Source organism: Thunnus albacares, chromosome 5, assembly GCF_914725855.1.
Source record: "Thunnus albacares chromosome 5, fThuAlb1.1, whole genome shotgun sequence".
Classification (NCBI taxonomy): Eukaryota; Metazoa; Chordata; class Actinopteri; order Scombriformes; family Scombridae; genus Thunnus; species Thunnus albacares.
Window position 1 is genome coordinate 18,232,068 of NC_058110.1, and position 23,421 is coordinate 18,255,488.

The 23,421-nt window shown below is 45.3% G+C and overlaps 1 protein-coding gene across 6 annotated transcripts in view; it reads left to right on the forward strand.

Annotated features, from left to right (window-relative positions):
• Window positions 1–23,212, forward strand: part of rarga (retinoic acid receptor gamma a) — a 56,554-nt gene extending 33,342 nt beyond the window's left edge. For 5 of the 6 annotated variants that reach the window (XM_044352826.1, XM_044352823.1, XM_044352824.1 and 2 more), the window contains 7 exons: window positions 16,861–17,009; window positions 17,419–17,560; window positions 18,625–18,788; window positions 19,157–19,333; window positions 19,655–19,859; window positions 20,113–20,271; window positions 20,515–23,212. In XM_044352826.1, the coding sequence (XP_044208761.1) occupies window positions 16,861–17,009; window positions 17,419–17,560; window positions 18,625–18,788; window positions 19,157–19,333; window positions 19,655–19,859; window positions 20,113–20,271; window positions 20,515–20,879 (1,361 nt within the window). In that variant the 3' untranslated portion in view covers window positions 20,880–23,212. Of the gene's footprint in view, window positions 1–3,195; window positions 3,737–16,860; window positions 17,010–17,418; window positions 17,561–18,624; window positions 18,789–19,156; window positions 19,334–19,654; window positions 19,860–20,112; window positions 20,272–20,514 lie in introns of those variants that run through there. The other variant, XM_044352829.1, reaches the window with a different exon arrangement.
• Window positions 23,213–23,421: the final 209 nt, after the last annotated feature.

Genomic DNA, 23,421 nt, shown 5'->3' on the forward strand with positions numbered 1-23,421 from the left:
TTGTGTGTGTGTGTGTGTGTGTGTGTGTGTGTAACCTGAATCTGGCTGGAGTGGGAGGGCGCTCTGGACTGGTGTTCAGTGTCTCTATCATCACCGGCAATCTGTTTCAGCACGTCCACACACTGCACACATGCTCACATCAGCAATGGAAAACCACTACATTCCTTTCAAAATCACCATGCTGCGTTTAGCACATAGGCATCTAAAAACAAGCTGTCTTTATTGCCTCACACACCACTGCGTTGTTGACTGCTTGGCTGGAACCTGAACGACTGTATACAGAGGAAGTGGCAACAATGTGTTGTATACGTCTTATCTGTAATCGGCATCAGAGTGTCAGACAGTAGTAAAGCCTGATTTTCCTGGGTTCCAGCCCACGTGGAGCTACAAGCTGACTAGGTCAAGCTGACTACGCTTCCTTGTCTACTGTACCGTTGATATGAAATCTTATCACAAGAGAAAATTTAAAATATTTTGAATGTATGTCAAATTCTCGTGTATTCAGTGCATATAGACATGACTGAAAACAGCAGTCGCGCAAAATGACCAGTGAGTTGGCAGCCGCTGAAAATGAAACATTTCCAAAACCAGAAACAAAAGCAGAGAACTTTGTCAACTAAAACAAATCATGCAGTCAGGAAAAAATGGCCATAGGGAACTTGATGAAATGGGGTGAGTATTTGCAGAAACAGAGGGAAAAAAAAAAAAAGAATTAAGGAGAGCGATGGAGAGACTTGTGAGCCAAAGAGTGAGGGAGAGAAAGAGGGAGGGCAGGATAAGTTTGGGGGGAAAGTTAGTGGCCCAGTGGGGGTTTCTTCTAGAGTTCAACCTCTCTGGCCAGGGAAGGAAGGGGAGGAGGGAGGGGAGGGGAGGGGAGGGGAGGAGGGGGGGACCGGCCTGGGTCAGCAGCAGTATGGAGTATGTGTAGATTAGATGTCTAAACTCACTCCGCAAAACCCTCTGAAACTCTGGAAGACCCACAGCTCACAGTGCTATGTGCCAATAAGCGGAGAACCTGGGGTTAGCGGTCTGAATTATAGTCTCAAACACAGTAAAAAGAAATGTCAAAACCAGGAGAGAGTCAGATAGGTCCATAAATCTCCAAAAAACAAAAGAGCTTCCAGTGTGAGCACATGATATTATAAATGGATTGTGTTGTGGCTCGCCGGTCCAGAGAGCAGCCCTGGCAAACAACACTGATGTTACATAGAACATTTGAACACCAGGGGATTAGCCAGTCTTAGTTTCCAGGATGCTGTATGAAACTAGGAAAAAAAAAAAAAAAAAAAAAAAAAAAAGACAGGAAGGAGACGAAAGACGAGTGTGAGAAGAATGCGTGTTGATCATAAAAATGTGACTCGGGGCAGTGATGATTTAATCCGAAATGTATCCAGATGAAGACTTTTTTTTTTTTTTTGAATTATTGTGTAAATGGGTGGAGAGGTAGAAAGAGAAAGAAAGAGACATTTTCACAACAAAGTGTTAGCAGGGGAATCTTTGATAGATAACAGTTTATCTTGCCTCACTGCTCCGCTCTTTATATTATAAAGCTTCCTCTTTATGACCTGACGGCTGTACGAAGAACCACATAAGAAAAACTACTGATGTTTACCGTTTGATGCAACAGAGGAGTTGTTAAATGTGTTTGTGTGTACGTGTGTGTGAGAGTGAGTGCGTGCGCAAGAAGTATCAGCCCACATGTGTGTGTACAACTGCACGTGATTGTGCCAGCTTAAGAAAATAAACAAGAGGTCTCTCAACTAAAGGGAAAGCTTTTAAACCAATAAACACTTTAATCGAAATCATTCAAAATAGCCCGAAACGTGAAAGCACGGTTTCTTTCAAGAGACAGGAAAAAGACTGAAGTGTTAGACAGAAGAGGAGGGAGGGAGGGAGGGAGGGCACTGTGTGTTTATGGAGAGCCTAGCCAGCAGCACAGATTGACAGGAAATGGTGTCTTTTTTGCCTGCTGGGCTGTACCACTTGTACTGGTCTGACAGGGGGAGATGAATGTGCAGAGCGCATAGACTAAAGCCATTCTATTATCATATATCTCCCATTGTATCAGGCTGTTTGCTTTAGCCCAGCCAGAGTCTATCCGTCTGGTGAGCAACAGTTAGGACTAGTGACAAGCTTTTTTATTGACCGTAGACCACCTATTGATTTCCTTTTGATTTATTTTCACCGGGAGGGAGCTGCTGTGTTTTTAAATTCAATTGTTTTTAGCAGTACACAAAACAGATTGCGTTAAAGAAGGTTAAATGTGTAATCTTGAGCCTCAGTGATGCATCCTAGAGGTGGTTCAGGTGACACCATACATCAAAACTAATTACTTCATCACATCTGCCACCTACCCCTCGCATCTCTGTGTACGTCTCTGTAAAGGTTGCTCAGAGATAAATCACAAACAAGGTCAAGTGAACCTGTGAGAAGTGTGTCCAGCGCATGGTGTGTTTGTGTATTGGGGGGCATTTGTCTGTGCAAATGCACCGAGGGGATTGAGCAAGGCAGCCCTCATTCATCACTGTTAAAGCACTTCCAGAGGGAGAGACAGAGAGAACTGCCCATCCTCTGTTCCCTCAAACAGACAGAGAGAGGAGGGAGGGATTTACCCTGGCATCTGGTTTCTGGGTTCAACCACAGCACAATGTTCTTTCTCTCTCTCCGCTCTCTCTCCGCTCTCTCTTTGGCTCTCTTTCTCACACACACATACACACCGAGCCAGTGGCTGGACTTTAATATGGTTATGATTAGAGACGGGGGCTCAGAGAAGGGAGGGGAGGGGGCTCATATTTACTGCAGGGGAATTGGGGGAGGTGCGATGTAAAGACAGACAGAGACAGGGACCAGATCTGAATGGGACACGAGGGGAGGAGGAGGGGGGTGTGTTTGTTTGCGTTTGGGGCTGAAATATGAAACACAAAAGCAGCTTGGACAAAAAAAAAAACAAAAAAAAAAAGTAAGAGAAGAATGGGAATAAAGTTTTGTCCTCTAACTAGATCAGTTCTTCCTCTAGTGCAGGCTCTGCTGGCCGGCCCCCTCTCCTCCCTCTCCCTCCCTCCCTTCTCCCCCCCCTCCCCTCCCTCCCTCTGGGTCCCTCTCTCTATCCCTCCCTCTCTGGCATTCTCCCTCTCTCTCTCCACCCCCTCTCAGAGCGTCACGCCGAGGCAGTTGGTTCGCTCCGCCGTGTCTGGGTCTCAGCGAGAGCTGTGAGAGGCTGTTATTTAGGTCTGTTACAGCAGACAGGGAGCAGCTCATCCAAGGGCAGGGGGAGAGTAGAGAGTCAGGAGTCACGCTCAGCTCAGCTCAGCTCAGCTCAGCTCTGCTCTGCTCAGCTCAGCCAGGCAGGAACCAGAACTGCATTCCAGCTGAGAGGGAAAGAGGGAAACATCCAGCATCGGCAGGAAAAGGCAGCAGGGAGAGTGACAGCGAGAGATAAGTGAAGGGAAGGGAAGGTAGCAGATCCTGCTAGCTGTTGCTGCTGTTTGTTGTTGTCACTGTTTCAGCGAGTGACGTGAGCGGTGGAAGCAGGGCAGGACGCAGGCAGGACTGAGGGCTCGTAGTGATTTTTGCTGAGGGAGGGGGGGTGCCATGTTCGACTGTATGGAGGCTCTGGGAATGGGCCCCCGTCAGCTTTATGATGTCACCAGCCGTGGTGCGTGCATGCTGCGGAAGGCGAGCCCCTTCTTTGCGGGGCTGGACCCCTTCGCTTGGACAGGCAGTGCCAGCGTTCAGTGTAAGTGGCATCCTGCTTGGATTTCTTGTATGACACAATCATGTCTCTCTCTTTCACTCTTGTCTCTCTGTTTCTCTCTCACTCACTCACTCTTTCACACACACACACACACACACACACACACACACACACACACACACACACACACACACTCACTCACTCCCTAGCTCTCTCATTGCTGACTTGTTTACCCCTCAGGGCTCGGCCAAGGGGGCTGCTGTCAGGGGCTACAGAGCAGCACAGGAAAGGACTGGGACAGACAGTCTCCTCTCCTCTCCTCTCCCCTCCTTCCCACCCCCCTCACAGCCCTCAGCCAGTTTCAGTTGCTCAGCCATCTGAAAGAAACTCTCTGCTATGATATGATATGCACTGTGTGTCCATGTTTGTGTGTGCTTGCCTGTGTGTGTGTGTGTGTGTGTGTGTGTGTGTGTGCTTGCCTGTGTGTGTGTGTGTGTGTGTGTGTGTGTGTCTCCCCATGTTTAACTTGCGAGTTTGAGCCCATGGAGTCAAGTTTCAGTGACAATGTGAGGCACCTGAGGTTTGACCTTGCCAGGTGCTGTATACTAAAAACAAAACTATGAGTGTGCACAGATGAAAGAGGAAAAAGGGTTGTTGAGTGACAGGAAGAGGAAACCCTGACACTTTGGATACACCTTGTTTAGTTTATCTTCGATTCACAATGTGGGTTTGACAGTAGAAGATTTGTTTCTGATGAATTTCCCATGAAAGGTTAATGACAAACGTAGCCTGTTTAATATTACAGATGTTAAAAGTTTGGTGTTGCCTGCTCACAGTCCTCTTAGGTCGGAGGTTTGTTTACGCTTCTGGATACTAGATGGATAATGATATTCCTCTCGAGCCAAACAGCCATGAATTAATAAAAAGATGAATTATTTAATGGATAAATGGAGGAATAAATTAGAAATGTGGAATGCATACACAGTCTTAAGAAAGCCAGGGGATATTCTGCCCAGCTTTTTTTTTCTCTCTCTCTCTCTCTCTCTCTGTTTTGTTGTTTTCCTTTGTCAGCTTCTCATTTTTCCTCTCCCTCCTTCCTCCTCTGACTTGAGACAACGCTCCGACTCTTAACAACAGGCCTGTCTCTGGACAGACAAAACTGGGGTCCATTTCCATACACTTCCAGGGGGCCGCTGCTGCTGTGAGAGAGCGTGTGAGAGTGGAAAAGGAGTGGGGGTGTGTATGCGTGGTATGGTGGGAGAAGTGTAGAGGGAGCCAAGCCAGATATGACAGTGGAAAAAACAATCATGAATACAAGAAAAGATGGAGCAGTTGGATAAACAGCTTAACTGTGTTCTTGGGTTTTAGGAGCTTTTTGAATTTGGTTCTGATAATTTTTTTTTTTTTTTTTTTTGGTGTTTTCCTGTTTGTTCATTCTCCTGCTTTTTGTTCCTTTTTACTGCCTCTCGGGGGGAGTCATCTGTCTTCATTAATCGTGAAGACACCAGCATTTCAGTGGCTGTCATGCACACTGGCTGAGCTTTAATGAAGACAGATGCCCTGTCAGTAGAGGCCAAGCCAGGGGGGACTCCAGCCAGCCCAGCCTGCTCTGCTTAGCTAGGGGAGTCCTGATGATAACAAGATGAGATTTGTTTATTTAATCAATCAAGCCTCTATGGCCTCTCCTTTTAACCCATTCACACACATGCGCACATTTAAAAATTAGGCCTCCAGTTTCCAGAAGTGCATTTTTCTTTTGGGTCTTTGTTCCAGAAAATCAAAGAGAAAAGTCCTGAGAAGCTGCCCCGAGGGTAAAGGAGTTGAGTCTAGCAGAGCAGAGCAAAGTGGAGGCTGCTGTGGTGTACTGTTTCAAGCCCTCTGTGCCCAATAACCTTTGTAAACAAGGCTGTCCTATCCCCACACGAGGAGCCATAATGCGTCTCTTTACCGAAGCAGTTGCCCCTCATTGTCCTCATCAATGAGGCTGATGAATTGATGTTTGAGTCTGATATCTCATTAAGCCAGCCCAGCTGCACAACAGAGGGACCTGTCTGGCTCCTTAATGCCACGCTCACACAAGCACACACTCGACACACCAAAATAACCACTGGGTTTGTAAATAGAGTCACCTGGCACTGGCATGATACTCAACAATGAATCGCTGTGGTCAAAAGCTTTGAGGTGCATTTAATTAAAAAAACGTGGATCTTGTCAGAAATTTTTGATATCATGTAGAAAACACAATAAAGAAAATGTTAGTCCCACTAAATCTTTCACAAAATGAGTATATCCTATTGTCACTGCAGTAAATCTCCTGCGGTGATAAGTGTCACTGCTGTTGGCCGTTAGCCAGGGACAATCAGAGGACTTAAAAGTGTGTGGTCAGTTTTCCTGTTTTTTTGTTCACCAGTGGGAGACCTCAATGTCAGAGGTTAGTCAGAGGCTACAGCCTGGCCAATGTCAGATCTACACCATGTGTGGCGGCCTTGTCAGCTTGCAGAAAAGGAGACCCTTTCAACCAGCTCGGATTGTGTAATGCTCTTAAGTGCCTTATGCCACCGAGATGGTACTACATCTGAGCTACCCTGCATGTAAGGATAATGGACACTGATTTAGTCATACGTCAATGAGAACTGAATTAGTCAACTGCCAGGGAAGCCATTTGAGAGAGCCTATGCAGACCAATCCCCTCTCTGTCAATGTTCATTTGCTTAGAAGAATGAGGCAATTACGCTTAGCAGTTCTCCAGGGTCAGAAGAAGGGGAAGTGTGTTTTTCTCACCAAAACACACTCGTGGCTCCATCTTTTTTGAACACTGTTTGGATATTAATTGTGATCCTCACAAGCGATATATACAAGAGGGTGACATGGAGGTAACAGATCGCTAGAGTAATCCATCACTCTGTGTCCAATCACACACGCGCACACATACACACACACAGGCACACACGCCTCTTTGTTTTCCCTTAATGTGCTGTTCAAATGTGAATTGAGGAGCTAATTGAAATGAGGGTAAATCTCAGCAGCAGTGGCAGAGAAATAAGAGCTTCCTGTGACCGCTGGCACATTCTGGCCCCGATCATTTTCTCCCTGATGGAAGTCCGCAGTTATTTCATTATAATTACAAAAGATTCAATTAAAAGATTAGAATGCCTGAGGGGGCAGGACTCGGAATAGATTGTGGTATCTTGGTTGGGGGGTTGGTGTGTGTGCATGTGTGTGTAGAGAGAGAATGAAGGAGACTTATAGTACCATGGTTGTAGTTCTAATGAGGACTTGTCAGTGCTGTTATATATACATAAACCCTGTTGATCCTCTCAAGATAATGTCAAATGAATGCGCTGAAGTTAAAAGGCTTAAGTAGTCAGCTGGTCCAAGGTCACTGAATCGTAATTGATATGACCGAGGGAAAAGCCTTTACTTGTCTCTATAAACAATTATGCCGAAATAACCAAATGGGCTGTTTGAAGTAGAATATTTCTACTATTCCGATCAAATTAGGATCAAAGTGAAATGTACAAAACACTGAAGCATGAAAGTAGTAACCCTTTCTTGCTCTGAAATTCCATGCCGAAGTCAAAAAGCACCTTGATTTTGTGTGCAGTTAGTGGATAGAGAGCCACTATTTTGCAGAGCCGCTCAATGTGGAAAGTTGCATTACTGTGTGTCCATAAGCGTATGCATAAGTAGTTGTAGAAGCTACTACAAAACAGAACATTATACATTTGTACTATCACTGTGGAATGACATTAAACTAAATCTGAAGCTGTTATATTATATATAAATATTACATTAAAGTTAATTCTCACCACATAATAGCTTAATCCTTACTGTATTATATTACATTACAACATGGAAAACATTTCTGTAGCATGAAGCCTTCAGCAGTATAAGAACTACTTGTGTTGCAGTATCACACCACCTTGCTAACAGATCTGTCTCAGCCAGGCAGTAATAGCCAAGCCCATTAATAGGCAGTGCCGCCTATAAATAAACAGATTCAATCCTTGCAGTTGCTTTAAGTTTTTTTTTTTTTTTCCACAAGCCCCCTTTCATACGTGGTTTTGCTTATGCATGAATATGAGACTATAAACCTGCGCTTGCGTGTGTGGAGTCTGCATGCGAACTCCTATATGTCAACGTATGTAGTGTTTACGTGTCCGTTTGGCCGGTGTTGGGCACCCAGACTGCTGTGTCAAATCCAGAGACAGACAATGTGCCAGGCTGGATTCCACAGGCCTGTGTTGGAATCCAGCTCCGCTCTAATAGCAGTTTATAGCCCCTAGGCAGCGTCAGTCACACCACTGTAAATAAAACTCATCAGCCACCATGTGGAGACTGAATCTGTCACCTCGGACTGGCTGTTTGTCTCTTTCCGTCCGTCTTAGTGAAACCCTTTAGCAGTATTTCACAAGAGTGCTTACCCCCTGAAACATTAAGAAGAATCCTGTTTAGCTGAAAATTTGTGGAGCACAACATGATAGAACAGGCTGTTATGAGGCAACTGAGCCAACTGTTTGCTCCTGTGTATCAGCAGGGTATAAAATGTGGACTTTCGTAAGTTTCTTTCACAATAGTTTGCTGGTCACAGAGGTATTGTGGCTGCCCACCCTAACACCCATGTCTGGCTGCTGCTATTGTAGTTGTTTACTGAGAACAGCTCTTTGCCTGCCAGGCACATTTTCCCTTGTTCATAGGCGTGGGCAATTGGCAGTCTTTGTGTGTATGTGCGTGTGTGCACCCTGGCCTTTGTGTGTGTGCGTGCTTTGCTTGTGAGAGTTTATTTCACTGGTAAGCACGCGATGTACAGTACTGTCGTGCATGTGTGTTTATGTATAGCGTATATAGGAGGATGTGTATGTCAGCTCGGAGCCATGTGTGAGCAGAGTGTGAAGAGAGCAGTTCTGTTACCAACGTGTTATTGACTGACGGCTTGGCTCGAGCGTTGCTAGGGGGCTCACTGTTATGAGAAGCGCAGCGCTCGGACAGCCAGGCCTGGACTAGAAACCCAGACGAGCCCGACTGTCCTCCCTCTGTGTATGTGTGAATGGGCTGTGTTTACGCAGCCGACAGTGTTTGGCAGGGAGTGGTGGGCGGCTGGTGTAGTACAGCTATTATCTGGGCTCCGGGGTGGAGAGTGATGGAGGAGATGTTGGTAGAGGGAGGGAGGAAGGACCGCTGGCATTGTTTTCACCTCGACATTAGTCAAATTCTGCCAATGTGCGTATGTGCAACTGCCATGACCACTTTTTTGGAAATAGCGCATGAGTTCATTTGTATATTGTTGCATTAGTTCATTTGTTTGTGAGTATACGTGTTCTTTTCAGTGTGTGAGTGTCTTTGTGTATATTTTGCCTGTTTGATCATTTGAGGGGGAACAGGTATGTGTAAGCTTGATATGTCTGTAACTGTGTGCTTAGCTGACAGTTTGGGACTTTTTACTGGGAGAATATGAATGTTAATGAAGGGTGTGTGTGTGTGTGTGTTTGTCTGTGTGACTATGTTTTGCACATGAAACCAGGTTATTGGGAGAAATCAGGTTAAGGCAGGAAACAGGAGAATGTGTTCACATCTTGAAAACTTTACAGCTGCTCCATAATCAGATTTGTCTCCAACCCACTGTCATAATTTTGATCGGGACTGTCAGACCACACAGTTTTTCCTTACTGTGCGCATGTGTTTGAATCATACAAATATTCTACTTCCCAGTTGTAGGAACTTATTTATCTTAATTTCAGTTTCAGTTTTAGTCTGAGTTTGGATTTATTTATTTTGGATACACGGATGCACCGCCGCAGTACTGATCTTTCCTTTCATCCCACATCCACTGCTTTCACTGTCATACTTTCTCGGCTCTTTGTTGTGAACATGTGGACATGTAAAATCGCACTAATAAACCTAAAAAAATGTATATAAGAAATCAGGTTTCTCCAGTAGCAATGTAACTGTATAAATTTGCTTTTTCTTAATCTGTTTATCAGGAAGAACTCAGGTTACTGCAGAAAGCTGGCAATAACCAGGTTACTGAAGCGCATGTACATACACTCGCTGTTTCAGTGAGCCCCAGCAGTGTCATGTCTTACTCAGACTCTGACACAAAAAGTGCATTCTCACTTACACACATGACAGGCACTCACGAGCAGGCATGCATGGACACAGGAAATAAAGCACATGCTCTTCACTGGCTACAAACTAGCAGAGAATATGTCCATTTCCTCACTGTAGCATGACCTGTGATTGGATGAGAGCCGGCTGTAGTCATTCTATCAGTAGGCCTGGATTTATCAGCTCGTGCTCCACTGTTTGAGCACATTTGCCAGAAAACACTGAGAGAAAACCAGACAGGCAGCCAGTTAGACAGGAAGCGATCCAGCGAAGGAGTGAGGGGTTGCTTGGGATGATTTATGCTTTGTTCAAGAATGCTGAATGAGTTCAGGGTGCACTGCTATTATGGGAACTGACTGAATGGGCATTGCTTACTTTCTCTATCACATATTTTGATTCTCTGAATGATAATATTCAAAATGTCAAAATGGGTTTTTGTTTCCCCATATTATTATGACATGGAACTTCCAATACATCGAGACGCAGATAGAGAAGGAAATGAATCACTGTATGGCCCCAATCTGAATATCTTGTCTGCGCTCTGACAGCCTCCGCCCAGACACACAGTTGGGCAACATGTTGGCGGTTGGTTGCCAAGCAAAAGTGAAAAATTCTTATATGCATCATTGCTCCACTGAACCACTCAAAGCAGAAGTTTCTCAGACTTTTTTGTACATCTGATATGAGTAAAGTGTTTGTGCCAGTTTAAGGGGGAGTTTATGCCAGTTTTGCAGTGTTTCAAAAATCACTACATATGTGGACCACAAATCAGGAAGCCACAGTCATTTTCTGGCTGCTGTCTCACAGTTTCAATTTTCACTTTTGTCTTTCTCAAAGTGCTGCTTTTAAAGTCCTTCAAAGTGAATAGACAGAGGACTCTGTAAAATGAGAAGAGATATTAAATAGATGACTGTGACTTTTTAAAGCAGTCACTGAGCTGCGGCATATGTGAGGCCTAGCAGCAAAACATAGAAGAAACACTTAGTGTAGTGTGTGCACATGCCGGGCACAGACATTTACATGCTGAGTGAGAATGAACTGTGTGCTACTACTTGTGGGTGTGTTTGTTCCTTCCAATAAGAGGTTTGCGTTTGCACGCTTTGGTCTGCGGTGCTTCCCCAATGAGCAGGGGTGACTACTACTGTTGTTGTTTACGTTATCCTCCTTTCCCCTCACTTCCTCTGACAGAGCAAGGCTGCAGCCACGGCTGGGCTACTTCTACTTTTGTAGGTTTCTATTGTTGTGGAGAGGAAGCAATAGCAATTGAATGAGCACTAGTGGCCTTGCCAGAGACAGACAGGTGAGAGCCAGGGCTACAGATGGTGAGAGGAAGTCTGGGAGGACGAGAAACAACCCGGGGATCAAAGACTCAGGGTTTCCCTCGATGACTCTCCTCTCCTCTCTTCTCTCCTCACCTCGCCTGTCTGTCTGCCTGCCTGCCTGCCTGCCTGCCTGCCTGCCTCCACTCGCTGTCTGCTTCCTCGCCTGCCCGTGAGTTGTCCTGTCTTCTTGACATGATCAATGGCCCAGGCCTGCAGCGGATTGCCAGGTTTGGGTTCACTCTCCAGTCACCGGAGGAGAGCTCTGTTCCTCTATGTCTTCTGGTGGGCAGATGAAGAGTCAGCTGGAGCTCACCACAGGGATGAGGGGGCACATTTTTTCCACAGATCTGCACTTGACTGTCTGCTTTTTCCTGCACTAACCATAAAAGGCCAATGACTAAAATCCTTTCATTGAAATGATGTTTCCCTCTCTTTTTAATACCTCCTTCCTCAGGTTTAATTCAAGGACATTGGAAGGAAAGTTTTTTGCTGGGTTCATAGGGGACAGGCAGCTTGGTGGGCAGGTTTGTCTGTTTGAAGCCCACTTGTGTGTTTCTTGACAGGGTTGTGTGGTGCAGGAAAAGGGGGGTGCTTGCTGCCAAATGTTGGCTTGGCTGACTCCATCAAGAAAATATCAAAAGGCCCTTTATGAGGTGCTGTAAAGAAGAAAGGGTGTTTTGAGAGCACCAGCAGACTGCAAGGGTAATTCCACTTTTTAAAATGTGCCCTGAGGATACAGGCTTATCCCACCTGCTGCCTTTCCTGCTCTGCTCTGCTCTGCTTGTACGCTTTCTTTTGGGGGAGCGATAGATAAAGAAGTGTGAAGTGTGTGTGTGTGTTGGCAGGAGTTTGTGTGCCATGTCACATCGTGCCATTCTCAAAAGTCCAGAGTTTTGTCAGTAGCCGCCATGGCACCTATGAGCCAAAACGTTCTACTATACATGTACATCTGCTCTCAGATCATATGTGTGCATCATGTGCACTCACACATGTGTCTGTCTCTCTTTGTGTTTCATGACTTTCTGCTGATTCTGACATAAAGGTGTAAATTCCTGGAGGGGTGTGTGTGTGTGTGTGTGTGTGTGTGTGTTAATGTCTGGTTTCTCACTACTCCTGGCCAGCTTGGTGTGTTTTCACTGCTGAGCCATCTCCTGGTCGGCAGCCGAGTTTTATCATAGACCTTGTTTCAAAAGACAGCTTAGTGCGGCCTCTTTACGGGTGTGTGGGTGTATGTATGTGTGTGTGTCTGTAGGAGCCCAGGTAATGAGCTTTCTGACAGCTGTTGAAAGGCGTTGCAGCTCAGCACCTTTAATGAAAGCATCCCCCCTTCATGTCAACACACACACACATTCCTCCCTCCCTCCTCCCAGCTTTTGACTTCACCACCGTATAAACTATTTCTTTCTCGATTCTAGGCAGGTTTCATTGTGTGTGCTTGTGTAACTCACACAATAGAGACTCGATAGACCTCCCACTTGAAAGCTCGCAGGTGACTCAACTGTGTGCAACAGAGCTTGAACAGAGAAGCAGAATTATTCGACCTGTGGGGAATGAGAGCACATGTAACAAGGTGTAGCAGTAAGGGACACAGAGAAGTTACAAAAGCAGTGACGGAGATCCTCCGGAAAAACTGATACTGAAAAGAGGAAGGAAATGAATCTGTTGTGTGGGACCTTGTAGCAGAAGCCTCAGAGGGATGGCAGGAAGACGTGGGCAGAGAAACAGAGAGAAGGAGAGTGAAACTTGCTGGCACCACTGACAAGGGTGTGGTACTTTCTTTTCCTCTTTTATGAAGCCTAGTTCTTCATGAAACCCGTCGGTGCGCTGATGGTCACTCAGTGTGCACCCTGTCGTGCTGTAGCCTCTGCCATGAGGTAGAGGACCAAGGGCACCCTCGATGGCCCCACCTAGTGTGCCAGCAAGTCTTCCAGCCCACTGTTCACCATCCTCTCTCAATCTGCTCCCCTTCTGCCACTACTGTCTGCCCAATACCCACTCCCCTTTTCACAGTGAGCCCTACTGTGTGCCCCTCTCTCACACGCTGCCTCCAAGTCTCACACACTCTTTTACTGCTCAGTGCATTCGACAGAAACACGCAAGCTTTGTAGTCTGTTTAATGAAGGTAGAGATGGAGACAAAGGCCCCACATGCCCATGCTTGCAGTAACACGAACAGGGGGAAAAAAAACATGAACACAATGTGCCACACACAGGAGGATATCTTAATGGGGAACAGTAGAACTCACTGGCACACTGTTACGAACAGTCCCGCATTTGCAAATCAAATAGAGGCAACAGTGAGTGGGCCTCGCTGCTGACACGCAAACGACATAAACACAGAGAGGAACACCTACAAATATGTGTGTGTGTGTCACTCACTCATGTACTGTACTGTATATACCCTGTCCTCTCACAGAAACAGCTTGTGCATTCGCTCTCACATGCCAAGACTAGACTTCTGGAACAGCGTCCCACCGAAGATTCAATCACACCAACAAGTCACGTAGTCAAAATGTGCAGGCCTATTGTGAAAGAATACTTGTTACCCTGCCAGAATGTCATATGCTGCTCAGTTAAAAGGAGTGTGTTGCAACACAAAACACAAGCCGCATAGTCAGGCCTTTGCTCACATACATTAGAAATACTCCCCTTTCCAGTTGGGTGAACAACAGGCACCTTTATTGTTACCAGAAACTCCCTTGTTTCTCTATATTATGTCTTCCTGCTCTCTCCTATTGTATCTGTTGAACCTGAAGGGACGTTGATTGGCCCAGTTGACTTGACCTAGAATTTAATGTAATTGACCTAGTTGAAGTCACCTTCAGCTAAACAGCTATTTCTGTCATGTGCACTTACATTTCACTCCTAATGAGGTTGCGGAAGATGATGTACTACGCATCCCACACAGGCTGAATCACTTCAGTGTAATGTAGTGGTGGGCGGATTGTTGTGTGTGTTTGCTAGTTTGTAGCTTTTGAATATTATCCTCCTGTGTGCGTGTGTGTGTAGTTTGTAGGCATTGAATAGTATCTGTGTGTATATATGACCAGGGGATTAGGCCTGGTCAGTGCAGCTGGGCCACTTGAGCACAGAGAGCATTGAGAGAAGGGATTAGGGAGTAAACTGATACTTAGCAGGAAACGAACAGTGGCTACTGATAACTCAACTATCCCTCCTTCTTGCCTCTCCTACCCTCTTCTCCTCCCCCAACAACAGCAGCCACCCACCTATCCCACTCCTCTCATTTCATCCGTCCGTCATCGCCTCACAGGCCTCGGCCGGCGGATTGTCATGCAAATGGTGCCCCAGGCCTCGGAGCGCTGATAAGGAGGGCCTCTCATTTCACAGGGCTTTGTTTTCTAAACAGTGATGAGCTGAGTTGAGGAGACTGGGGAAAGGGGCTCAGGGCGGCTGCCTGAATGGGCCCTCTTACAGTGGCGCCCTGGGGTAAGTGGTGTGGGGGATTTGGATGGAGCGGGCTGAATGAGGCGAAGTCTGGGAGGCGGGCACAGGAGTCATGTTCTCTGGCAGGAACCAGGTTCAACGTGTTGACGGAGACTGATGTATTTTCTCTCTCCGCGCTGTCTGAGTTTTCTTCAGGATGGCCTTTCTCTCTTTGGCTCGCTTTCTTTCTCCATTTAGATGGTGTCAGTCAGTGTTCGTTACTTGACGCCACATATGGTTTGTCCTTTTCTAAGGGGTTGTCAGCGCTCAGTCTGGAGCCTCATTTGCTGCTGTTATTATTGCATAAACACAGAGGTTCATGGCACGTTCAGAGGGTTTCTGCTCTCCCACTGACCCTGCTGCTTTGTTACATTCTGGCCAAGGAGATATGAGAACTGCTGTAGGAACATTCAGCGGGCGTAAACTTCAGGTTTTAGATTGATTTGCACATTTGGCTTTGGGATTGCTCTTAAAACTAATGGAAAACATCTTTGCCTCCAGCAAAGTAAGGCTTTCAAAGGAGGAATTTGAATGCAGATTGTGAATAGTCAAATATAAAAAATACATATGAAAAACAGATGTTTGAGCAGCAGGCAACAAATGAAAAATGTCTGACATATTTCTGTTACTATCATTAATGAGGTAGTAGCTGGCCAGTCACAGCAGCTGTAGCCAAAGTGGTAGTAATGGTCAGCTTGGTCTTGAACAAGACTTGCCCTTAGGAGCAACTGTGTCCTCTCCTCCCCCTTTCCCCCCTCTGCCCCTTTCTCTGTTTTTTATCAAATTCCTCTTTTTATGCCCCCTTTTTTTTCTTCTTTTTGAAGTCTCCCCTCTCTTGTAAAAAGCCAAGCTGGTGGTTTTTGCCTCAGCCTTGGGTGTGAGAGAGGGGAGGAGGGGGGTTGTAGGTTAAGTTTAGGCTAGTGCTCTGTGCTTTCCATTGAAGGTGCTGGGGGGGAGGTGGGGGCAGTAAAAGTTAGAATTTTAGAGCCTCCCTGTTTTTTATTTTATGATTGGCTTTTTTTACGGGCTGGGAGCTACAGCTGGTGGTGTGAATAGCTGCCCAAGGTGACCGAGTCCCAATAAAGTGTAGGCCAGCCGGGCTGGGGCCTCCAGTCCAGCCATGGGACTGCCTTTATAGGCCGCCTTACGAGCCTAGGCCTCTATTAAAACCTGGCAGGGCTGCACTGAGGAATTTAGGGCCAGGAAACAAGAGAAAAATAGGGTTTGTGTGTCAGGGGGTGGTGGGATGCAGAGTTGGGAGGGGGTTGAAGTTTGAGGGGTGACCAAGGGTGAAAGTTGAAAGAAGTGCTGTTGGATAAGGGGGAGTCAACATGTGTGTCTGTGAGTTTGTGCAGGCTAGCATGTGTGACGAGGGTCTGGTTGTATGTGTGCGCAGCGGCTTATGTTTCTCAGGGGAAGTATGGAATCCATAAGCTGCACACTCGGACATTCAAAGGAGCCTATACAGGTTCCACTTTGGAATATAGCGAAGTTTAATGTAGCGTAACAAGTATGTGACTTGAGGTAGCGCTGACGTCACATTTGTGTTCCAGTTTGAGAAGTAGTCTTTGCACCAGGTTTGCACGCATGTGGGTTTGACATGCGTCTGCTGTATGCGTGCTAGATGTCATCGTGAGCTATTGTCAGTCTGTGGAATGACGAAGAGCCAGCTTTGACTCCTGGCTGAAACAGCTCACTCTGTTACCTGGCCTTATCAGAGAACCTGTCAATCAGTTGCACTCTTGCTTACCTGCTGTAAAAAACAGTTTTGTCTCTGCTGTCAGACAGTCATCCTTCCACTGTTTCTCTGTGTTTACACAGAAAAATAATCTCCCCAAATATGCACCTAAGTACTGCCCCTCAGGGTTGTAATTGGTGCCTGGTGATAGAAACTGTTGCCTGTGGTTCATAGTATGTTCCTCTTTCTATCAGCCATTCTCTCTAATCTTATCAGTCTTCACCCACAGAGAGAGGAGTTAAAAAAGAATGTGTGATAATGTATCTCAATTAACTTCTAGGCATTATTTACCAGCTGAACACAACTGTTTCTCAGCATCTCTTGCTGGCGTCACAAATGGAAACTAATCAGTTAGAAAAGAAAAAGGAAATGCTGTCAGCTGTCATATCATGTTTGAATGCTTTAGACACGCCGTGACTGTCCACATCTGCAATATATGTTGACAAGTGCACATGTGACATTTCAGACTGCGCAATAGCTGTAGGACAATGAATTGTGACAAATCATGTGCTCATGTGCTCTGTTGTCTTTTTTTTTTTTTTTTCTTCTTGTCCATAGCGGTGGAGACCCAGAGCACCAGCTCAGAGGAGATGGTACCCAGTTCTCCATCTCCACCTCCCCCACCTCGGGTCTACAAGCCCTGCTTTGTGTGTCAGGACAAGTCCTCAGGGTACCACTATGGGGTCAGCTCCTGTGAGGGCTGCAAGGTGAGAAGAACCTGCCGGAGCTTAGCCTGAGCCAAGCTCTTCTTCGTCCAGATTTATCACATACATTTAGAAAAATGCTGGGTTGCAAGAATTATTAGTTACATGCCTTTGCATTCCAATAATAAGAAAAGAGCCATGATGATTCACTACTTTCACTTCTGTAATATTGGTCAGATTATAGTATGAAAAATGAGAAATGGAATGATTGAGAAGGAAGAAAGTGAAAAGGCCCAATTGTCAAAATGCAAAGATTTAGAAAACAGTGTTTCATTTTCCTGTTTCTGGATTCAAATGAGAAGAAAGCTGAACAGAGTTAAAAGAAGAGATTTGATGACTTCACTATAATACATAATCTCTCTCTCTCTCTCTTGCCCTTTCCCCTTTTGTCTCTTGCTTCCTGATGCTCCAGGGTTTCTTCCGCCGCAGTATCCAGAAGAACATGGTGTACACCTGCCACAGAGACAAGAACTGTCAGATTAACAAGGTCACACGCAACCGCTGCCAGTACTGCAGGCTGCAGAAGTGCTTTGAGGTCGGCATGTCCAAGGAAGGTGAGTCCCCCAGGAATGAAGTCCCAAGGCACAGACAGAACCACTTCCAAAACATGGATATTCACTCACATACACACCCAAGAACATGTGTGGACACACATACACAAGGTGACAGATGTTACCTTTGCGTATCTTTTTATTTATTAATTCTACTTTACTCGGATCAGATTTTTTCACCAGCAAAAGAAAGATCTGACCTGATTCACACAATGTGACTTGTGACTTATTAATCTATTAATGCTCACCTAGGCACTCTGGGAAACTATGCAGCAGAGAGAAAGAAGCAGATGATGAGCCTTCCAGGGGTGGTGATCGGGGCGAGGCTGAGCACTGTACCAATCATATGACTAATCGCTTTACGAAATGATTCTGACTTCCTGTTTCACCACAAAACCTCACCCCTCTGGCCTACACAGACACTGCTTTCATTCATAGAGACAACAAGGCAGAAAACAAGATTCTGAGTTTTGACAGAGATATAATGTTGGCACGATTCATGCTGTTTGCGGAATCAAAGACCCAGTTTTGTGCCCTATTTAATTTGACCTTCTGTGTGTGTAAGCAGCAGTTCCTTGCCCTTCACAGAGCCCGTGGGACATGTATGTGGGTGTAATGTTTGTGTGGGATGTGTGTTAAGACCGGGATCACATTGTGCCTCTGCTATTACTGGATATCCTGAGAGGAAGGAAAGTATGGGAGGAGGAGGGAGAGGAGGCAGAGAGGGAGAGAGTAGAGGACTGGCTTATGTGCACCGGTCAAGTGGATAGAGAGATGGACAAGGAAGAGAGCGGGTGATAAGAAAGAGATAGCCAGCGTCCGTGCCGTGCTAAAGGAAATATGTTAATACTGTTAAGAGCAACCTCAGTTGCAACTGAGTTCTGGTTTCCACTAGCAAGCACAATGTCCTTGACAGTAGTAAGAGATACAGAGCATGAGTGATGTTTTTACATGTGATCACAGATAGTGAAGAACATTCTGTAGCTTATCTCTGACACAGCACAAGAAAAAGTTTGTGAAAAGTAATGTAAAATCTTTCCTCTATTTTCTTGTTTTTCTTTACATAGCGGTGCGTAACGACAGAAACAAGAAAAAGAAAGATGTGAAGGAGGAGGTGGTGCTTCCAGAGAGCTATGAGCTAAGTGGAGAGCTAGAGGAGCTGGTCAATAAAGTCAGCAAAGCTCACCAAGAAACTTTCCCGTCACTTTGCCAACTTGGCAAATACACCACCGTAAGTCACACAGACAGACAGACACACACACTCACACACACACACACATACGCCTAACACTCACTGTGTGTAGCAACAACAAAGCTATGCCGTCACTGAGGGTTTCCAAATTGCATGCAAAGACGTAAATTCACCGTAGCTTTCCCGACATAGTGATGGCATAACTAATTCAGTTCCCCATTAAGCCATCTGTGTGGCCCCTGAATGATTGATGCAACATGTAAATGGATTTTTTTTTTCTTGATTGATGCAAAATGTAAATGTGTTGTGAGGCTCGGACAGGACGTGCTCGCCTGATGCAAACACGGTTGCATACTACTCACTGTCGCAACATTCTGATCTGTGGGTGTTTTTGTATATGTCTTCAGAACTCCAGCTCAGACCACCGTGTCCAGCTGGATCTGGGTCTATGGGACAAGTTCAGTGAGCTCTCCACCAAATGCATCATCAAAATTGTGGAATTCGCCAAGCGGCTGCCGGGTTTCACCACCCTCACCATCGCTGATCAGATCACTCTACTCAAGTCAGCCTGCCTGGACATACTGGTGAGGAACCACTGTCTTTGTTTTTTCCTCCCTACAAATAAATGACTGGACAAAAAGAAAAACAGTTCATTCTGAGATGATGAAATACTGGCATCTGGTGGTAAAAGTTGGTAGTGCAGGAGGGTTTGCCTAAATTATATTGAGCCTTCTCTATGTTGGGTATGAAAATAGTTACACACAAATAGGATAACACAGCTGTATTGTAATTGAAGATATTTTTCTGCTGTGGAGAAACTTTCTATATCTCCTTAAATATTTAATATTTAATAGAATATTTAGCTCAGTGCTCACAAAGTTTTCCATCTTCTTTTGCTCACACAGATGCTGCGGATCTGCACACGCTACACTCCAGAACAGGACACTATGACCTTCTCAGATGGCCTGACTCTGAACCGGACTCAGATGCACAATGCCGGCTTCGGACCGCTCACAGACCTGGTGTTTGCCTTCGCTGGCCAGCTTCTACCCCTGGAGATGGACGACACAGAAACTGGCCTCCTCAGTGCCATCTGCCTCATCTGTGGAGGTACTGCAGCTTGTATATTCACTGACTATCAGTTGAAAAGAGGAAGTGGCTTTAGTAAATCTGGGTTTCAGCATTTATGTGTCTGCTTTGAGTGGATTAGTAATAAAACAAGAGCTAAATAGTTGTTGTTATGTATAAAAATGATCTCAAAGATTAAATAAAGCTTTTTGGAAATTTATTTATTTATTAACAGAAAATTTATAATTCTGGTAAACAACTGAGAATATTGTGTGCTTTCTGCATCCCTCATCAGACCGTATGGATCTCGAGGAGCCACAGAAAGTGGATAAGCTGCAAGAGCCTCTACTGGAGGCTTTAAAGATCTACGCTCGCCGCCGTCGGCCCAACAAACCCCACATGTTCCCCCGCATGCTCATGAAGATCACCGACCTCAGGGGCATCAGCACCAAGGGTCAGTAGTATGAACTATGAGTAGTTCTGAACAAATTCTGATTCTTGGAAAAGGTCTGACTGCTGTCATAACAAATTTGTAACACACACACACAAACAAACAAACTTGAGCCAGACACTGAATACTCACAAGTTTCAGTCATTTGGTGTTTTATTTGTGTTCTCTGTGTGGCAGTGAAGCATTTTTTAAAAAAAGACATATAGATAACTAATTATCTACCATCACCATATTTCCTCTGTCCAGGCGCGGAGAGAGCCATCACTCTGAAGATGGAGATCCCAGGGCCAATGCCTCCTTTGATCAGGGAAATGCTTGAGAATCCAGAGGCCTTCGAAGACCAACCAGAGTGCAATGACAGCCCACCGCCTCCGCCGCCGCCGCCACCTCCACCGCCAGCCCTCGTCCTGAAGCAGGAGGCCGAGGATGAGGACGACAGCTGGGCCACAGAGAATGGCAGCGAGCCATCGCCGGAGGAGGAGGACGAGGACGACGATGACGACGTGGGGGATGAAGAGCGAGACAGGGGCTCGGACAGTGACGGGGAGCCCTGGGGGGTTCTCGACGCCATAGATGGCTCGAGGAAAGGCCTTGCTGGGAGGGCACAGTGAACTTTGAAATTTCATACATACATACATACATACACTGATTCATGAATGCACACACACATATACACACACACACACACACACAGACATACGACACAACCTCACTCTCTCCCACCTCAAGAAAATGCTGGCCTTCCCATCCTTTACCCCTTCTCTCTCTCCTTACTGCACATGATTGTGTTCTCCACAGCGGAGCACAGCAGAGCCTTATGTGTACAGACACTTCTAACTCAGGCCACATGGTCCATGACAAGGAACTACAGAAAGATAAAGTAAAGGAGAGATGACAGGAAACCATATGAACTCCTGGCATAGCCAAGAGGGAAGTTAATGCGACTTGAGAAAGCTAAATGTCTCTTCTTTTTTTTTTTTCCACTATTGTTGTTTATATCTGAATAGGGGAACGGCCAAACCAGACACCAGAACTGAGCAGTTGATTCCGATGGATTACAACAAGCACATTTCTCAAAAGAAAACAAGAGTACAGGGCAAAACCAAATCAAGTATGCTAATCTTTGTTTTTGTGGTTATTGCTTTTGAATATTGTTTTCAGCTTTTCTTTTCTTTTTTTTTTCAATTTTATGAATAAGTCCATACATATCTATATACCATTATATTTTTGTCTTTTATTTGTTATTCTGGTTTTATATATGAATCCTTTTAGACACGTTTTTTTTCTTTGAAGAGCTTTCCTGAGAAGATATTCAGAGGGAAAGAAGGGTAATCAGAACTGGCTGGGTCTTCCTTAACAGCTACATATGCTTAGCTGGGGCTTTTTTGGGCACTTTGGCTCACTGTGGATGTCAATGATAATCAACCCAGAGGACTATTGTTATGTTGCAGTGACTTATCAGTTTCTGTTATCAGGGAATTGGCATTATTCTATTTTTGCTCTCGTTGCAGCCAACATACGCTGTCAATGCGGAAAATAAACTTTGTGCCAAAGTTAGGAAAAGTCATCTTTGGAGCATGAATTTGACTACTGGCAGGGACTCCAGCCATGATCCAGCGCTCACTCACACCATGCACTAACACAAAAAAAAAAACACACCCTCCATCTATATACACACACACAAACACACACATACAAACACACTCCTTTCACTCTACCCTCAGCTGTTAGCAGATGTGCCGACCTGGCATTGAGTGCCCGGACATAGATTTACACTTGACCGTATATGTAGCACTTTTGTGATCCTCTATTCAAGTAAGGCACATCTCGTCAGCTGAGAGTAGATTCTAACATCTGTGAGCTTATATCTCCATCAGCATGTCCGAACGATGACAGCATATTGAATACAATCAACCTTAGAGCACTCCCCGATGATGTCAGTAGACAAATACACAAAAAAAAAAAAAAACATCCACACATCGTAGCAACATATGCGTCATTACAACGATCAAAGACATATGCAAGTCTAAAGCAGGAATCCTTATGGAAGATATTTTGGAATCAGACTCAGGGCTTTTCAGTAAGGACCAAACCCTAGCTGCTTGCAGGCACGCTAGAAACAGGCAATATTTATGTGTGTATTCTTCACTCAGTTTTGATCGGCTCAACCCCTCTGCGTATACATAGAAGGTGACAAGTCTGAACAACAGCATGGATGCCAGTCTGACTCTCTTAAAGGGGTGAGCGGGGGGAGTGGGGGGGGGGACAAATCATCACCGTCATCATCATCACTGCCCCGCCTGTTCTTGCGCGCTGGCATCCATGCAGCAAACTGCCTTCTCATCCCAAAAGCCATTATATCATCTTGTCTTCTTGTGTATACGGTATCCTCACTTCTCTTTAAACGATCTGCGGAGGATTATGTGTTCTCATGTATCATTTCTATATTGCCAAAACGTCTCACTAGGCGATCAGCTGGGAGAACGCAGCTGATACACAGTACAGAGGTTTTTTTTCTGTCTCTCTTTGAAGCAATATGAACATTCTTTCTGTAGTTGGTGAGAGGTCCCATCTTCTGAATATGGGCAAGTCTCCTCATTTTGAGTTGTGCGCGAGTGCGTGTGTGTGTGAGTGAATGTTTGCGTGTGTGCGTGCGTGTGTGAATGCTTTAACATGTTTTCAGTCATAGGATGAATGTCCTCGGTATGGTGCTGTCACACATGAAACTTGTGTGATGACCTCATCCCTTCTCTCTCTGCTGGGCTGTCATGATGTTAATGATGGTAATGCAGGCAGAATATTGAGATTATGTTGTTTTTTTTTTTTGTTTTTGTTTTTCAACATGGCCAAGGTGTTGTCTACCCTCTGTTTATGTCAACTCTTGTCATACAAAGAAAAGCCATATAAACAGTAAGAGGCACAATAAACTACTTTTGTGAGATTACTGGACTTTTTTTTTTGTTACTTTATCATGTAAAAATGTCTTTCATGTTTAGAAATTTCACTCATACAGGCATGATATTTACACAATCCTCCTACACAGTAAAATAATAGCTTTGAGTGAATATAATCTGGCATTATGAGGATGCATCAGTAGAGGGAGCTCTTGCACCATGACTGCAGGGTGTACTGCATGCAGCAGGGTTCGCCCCT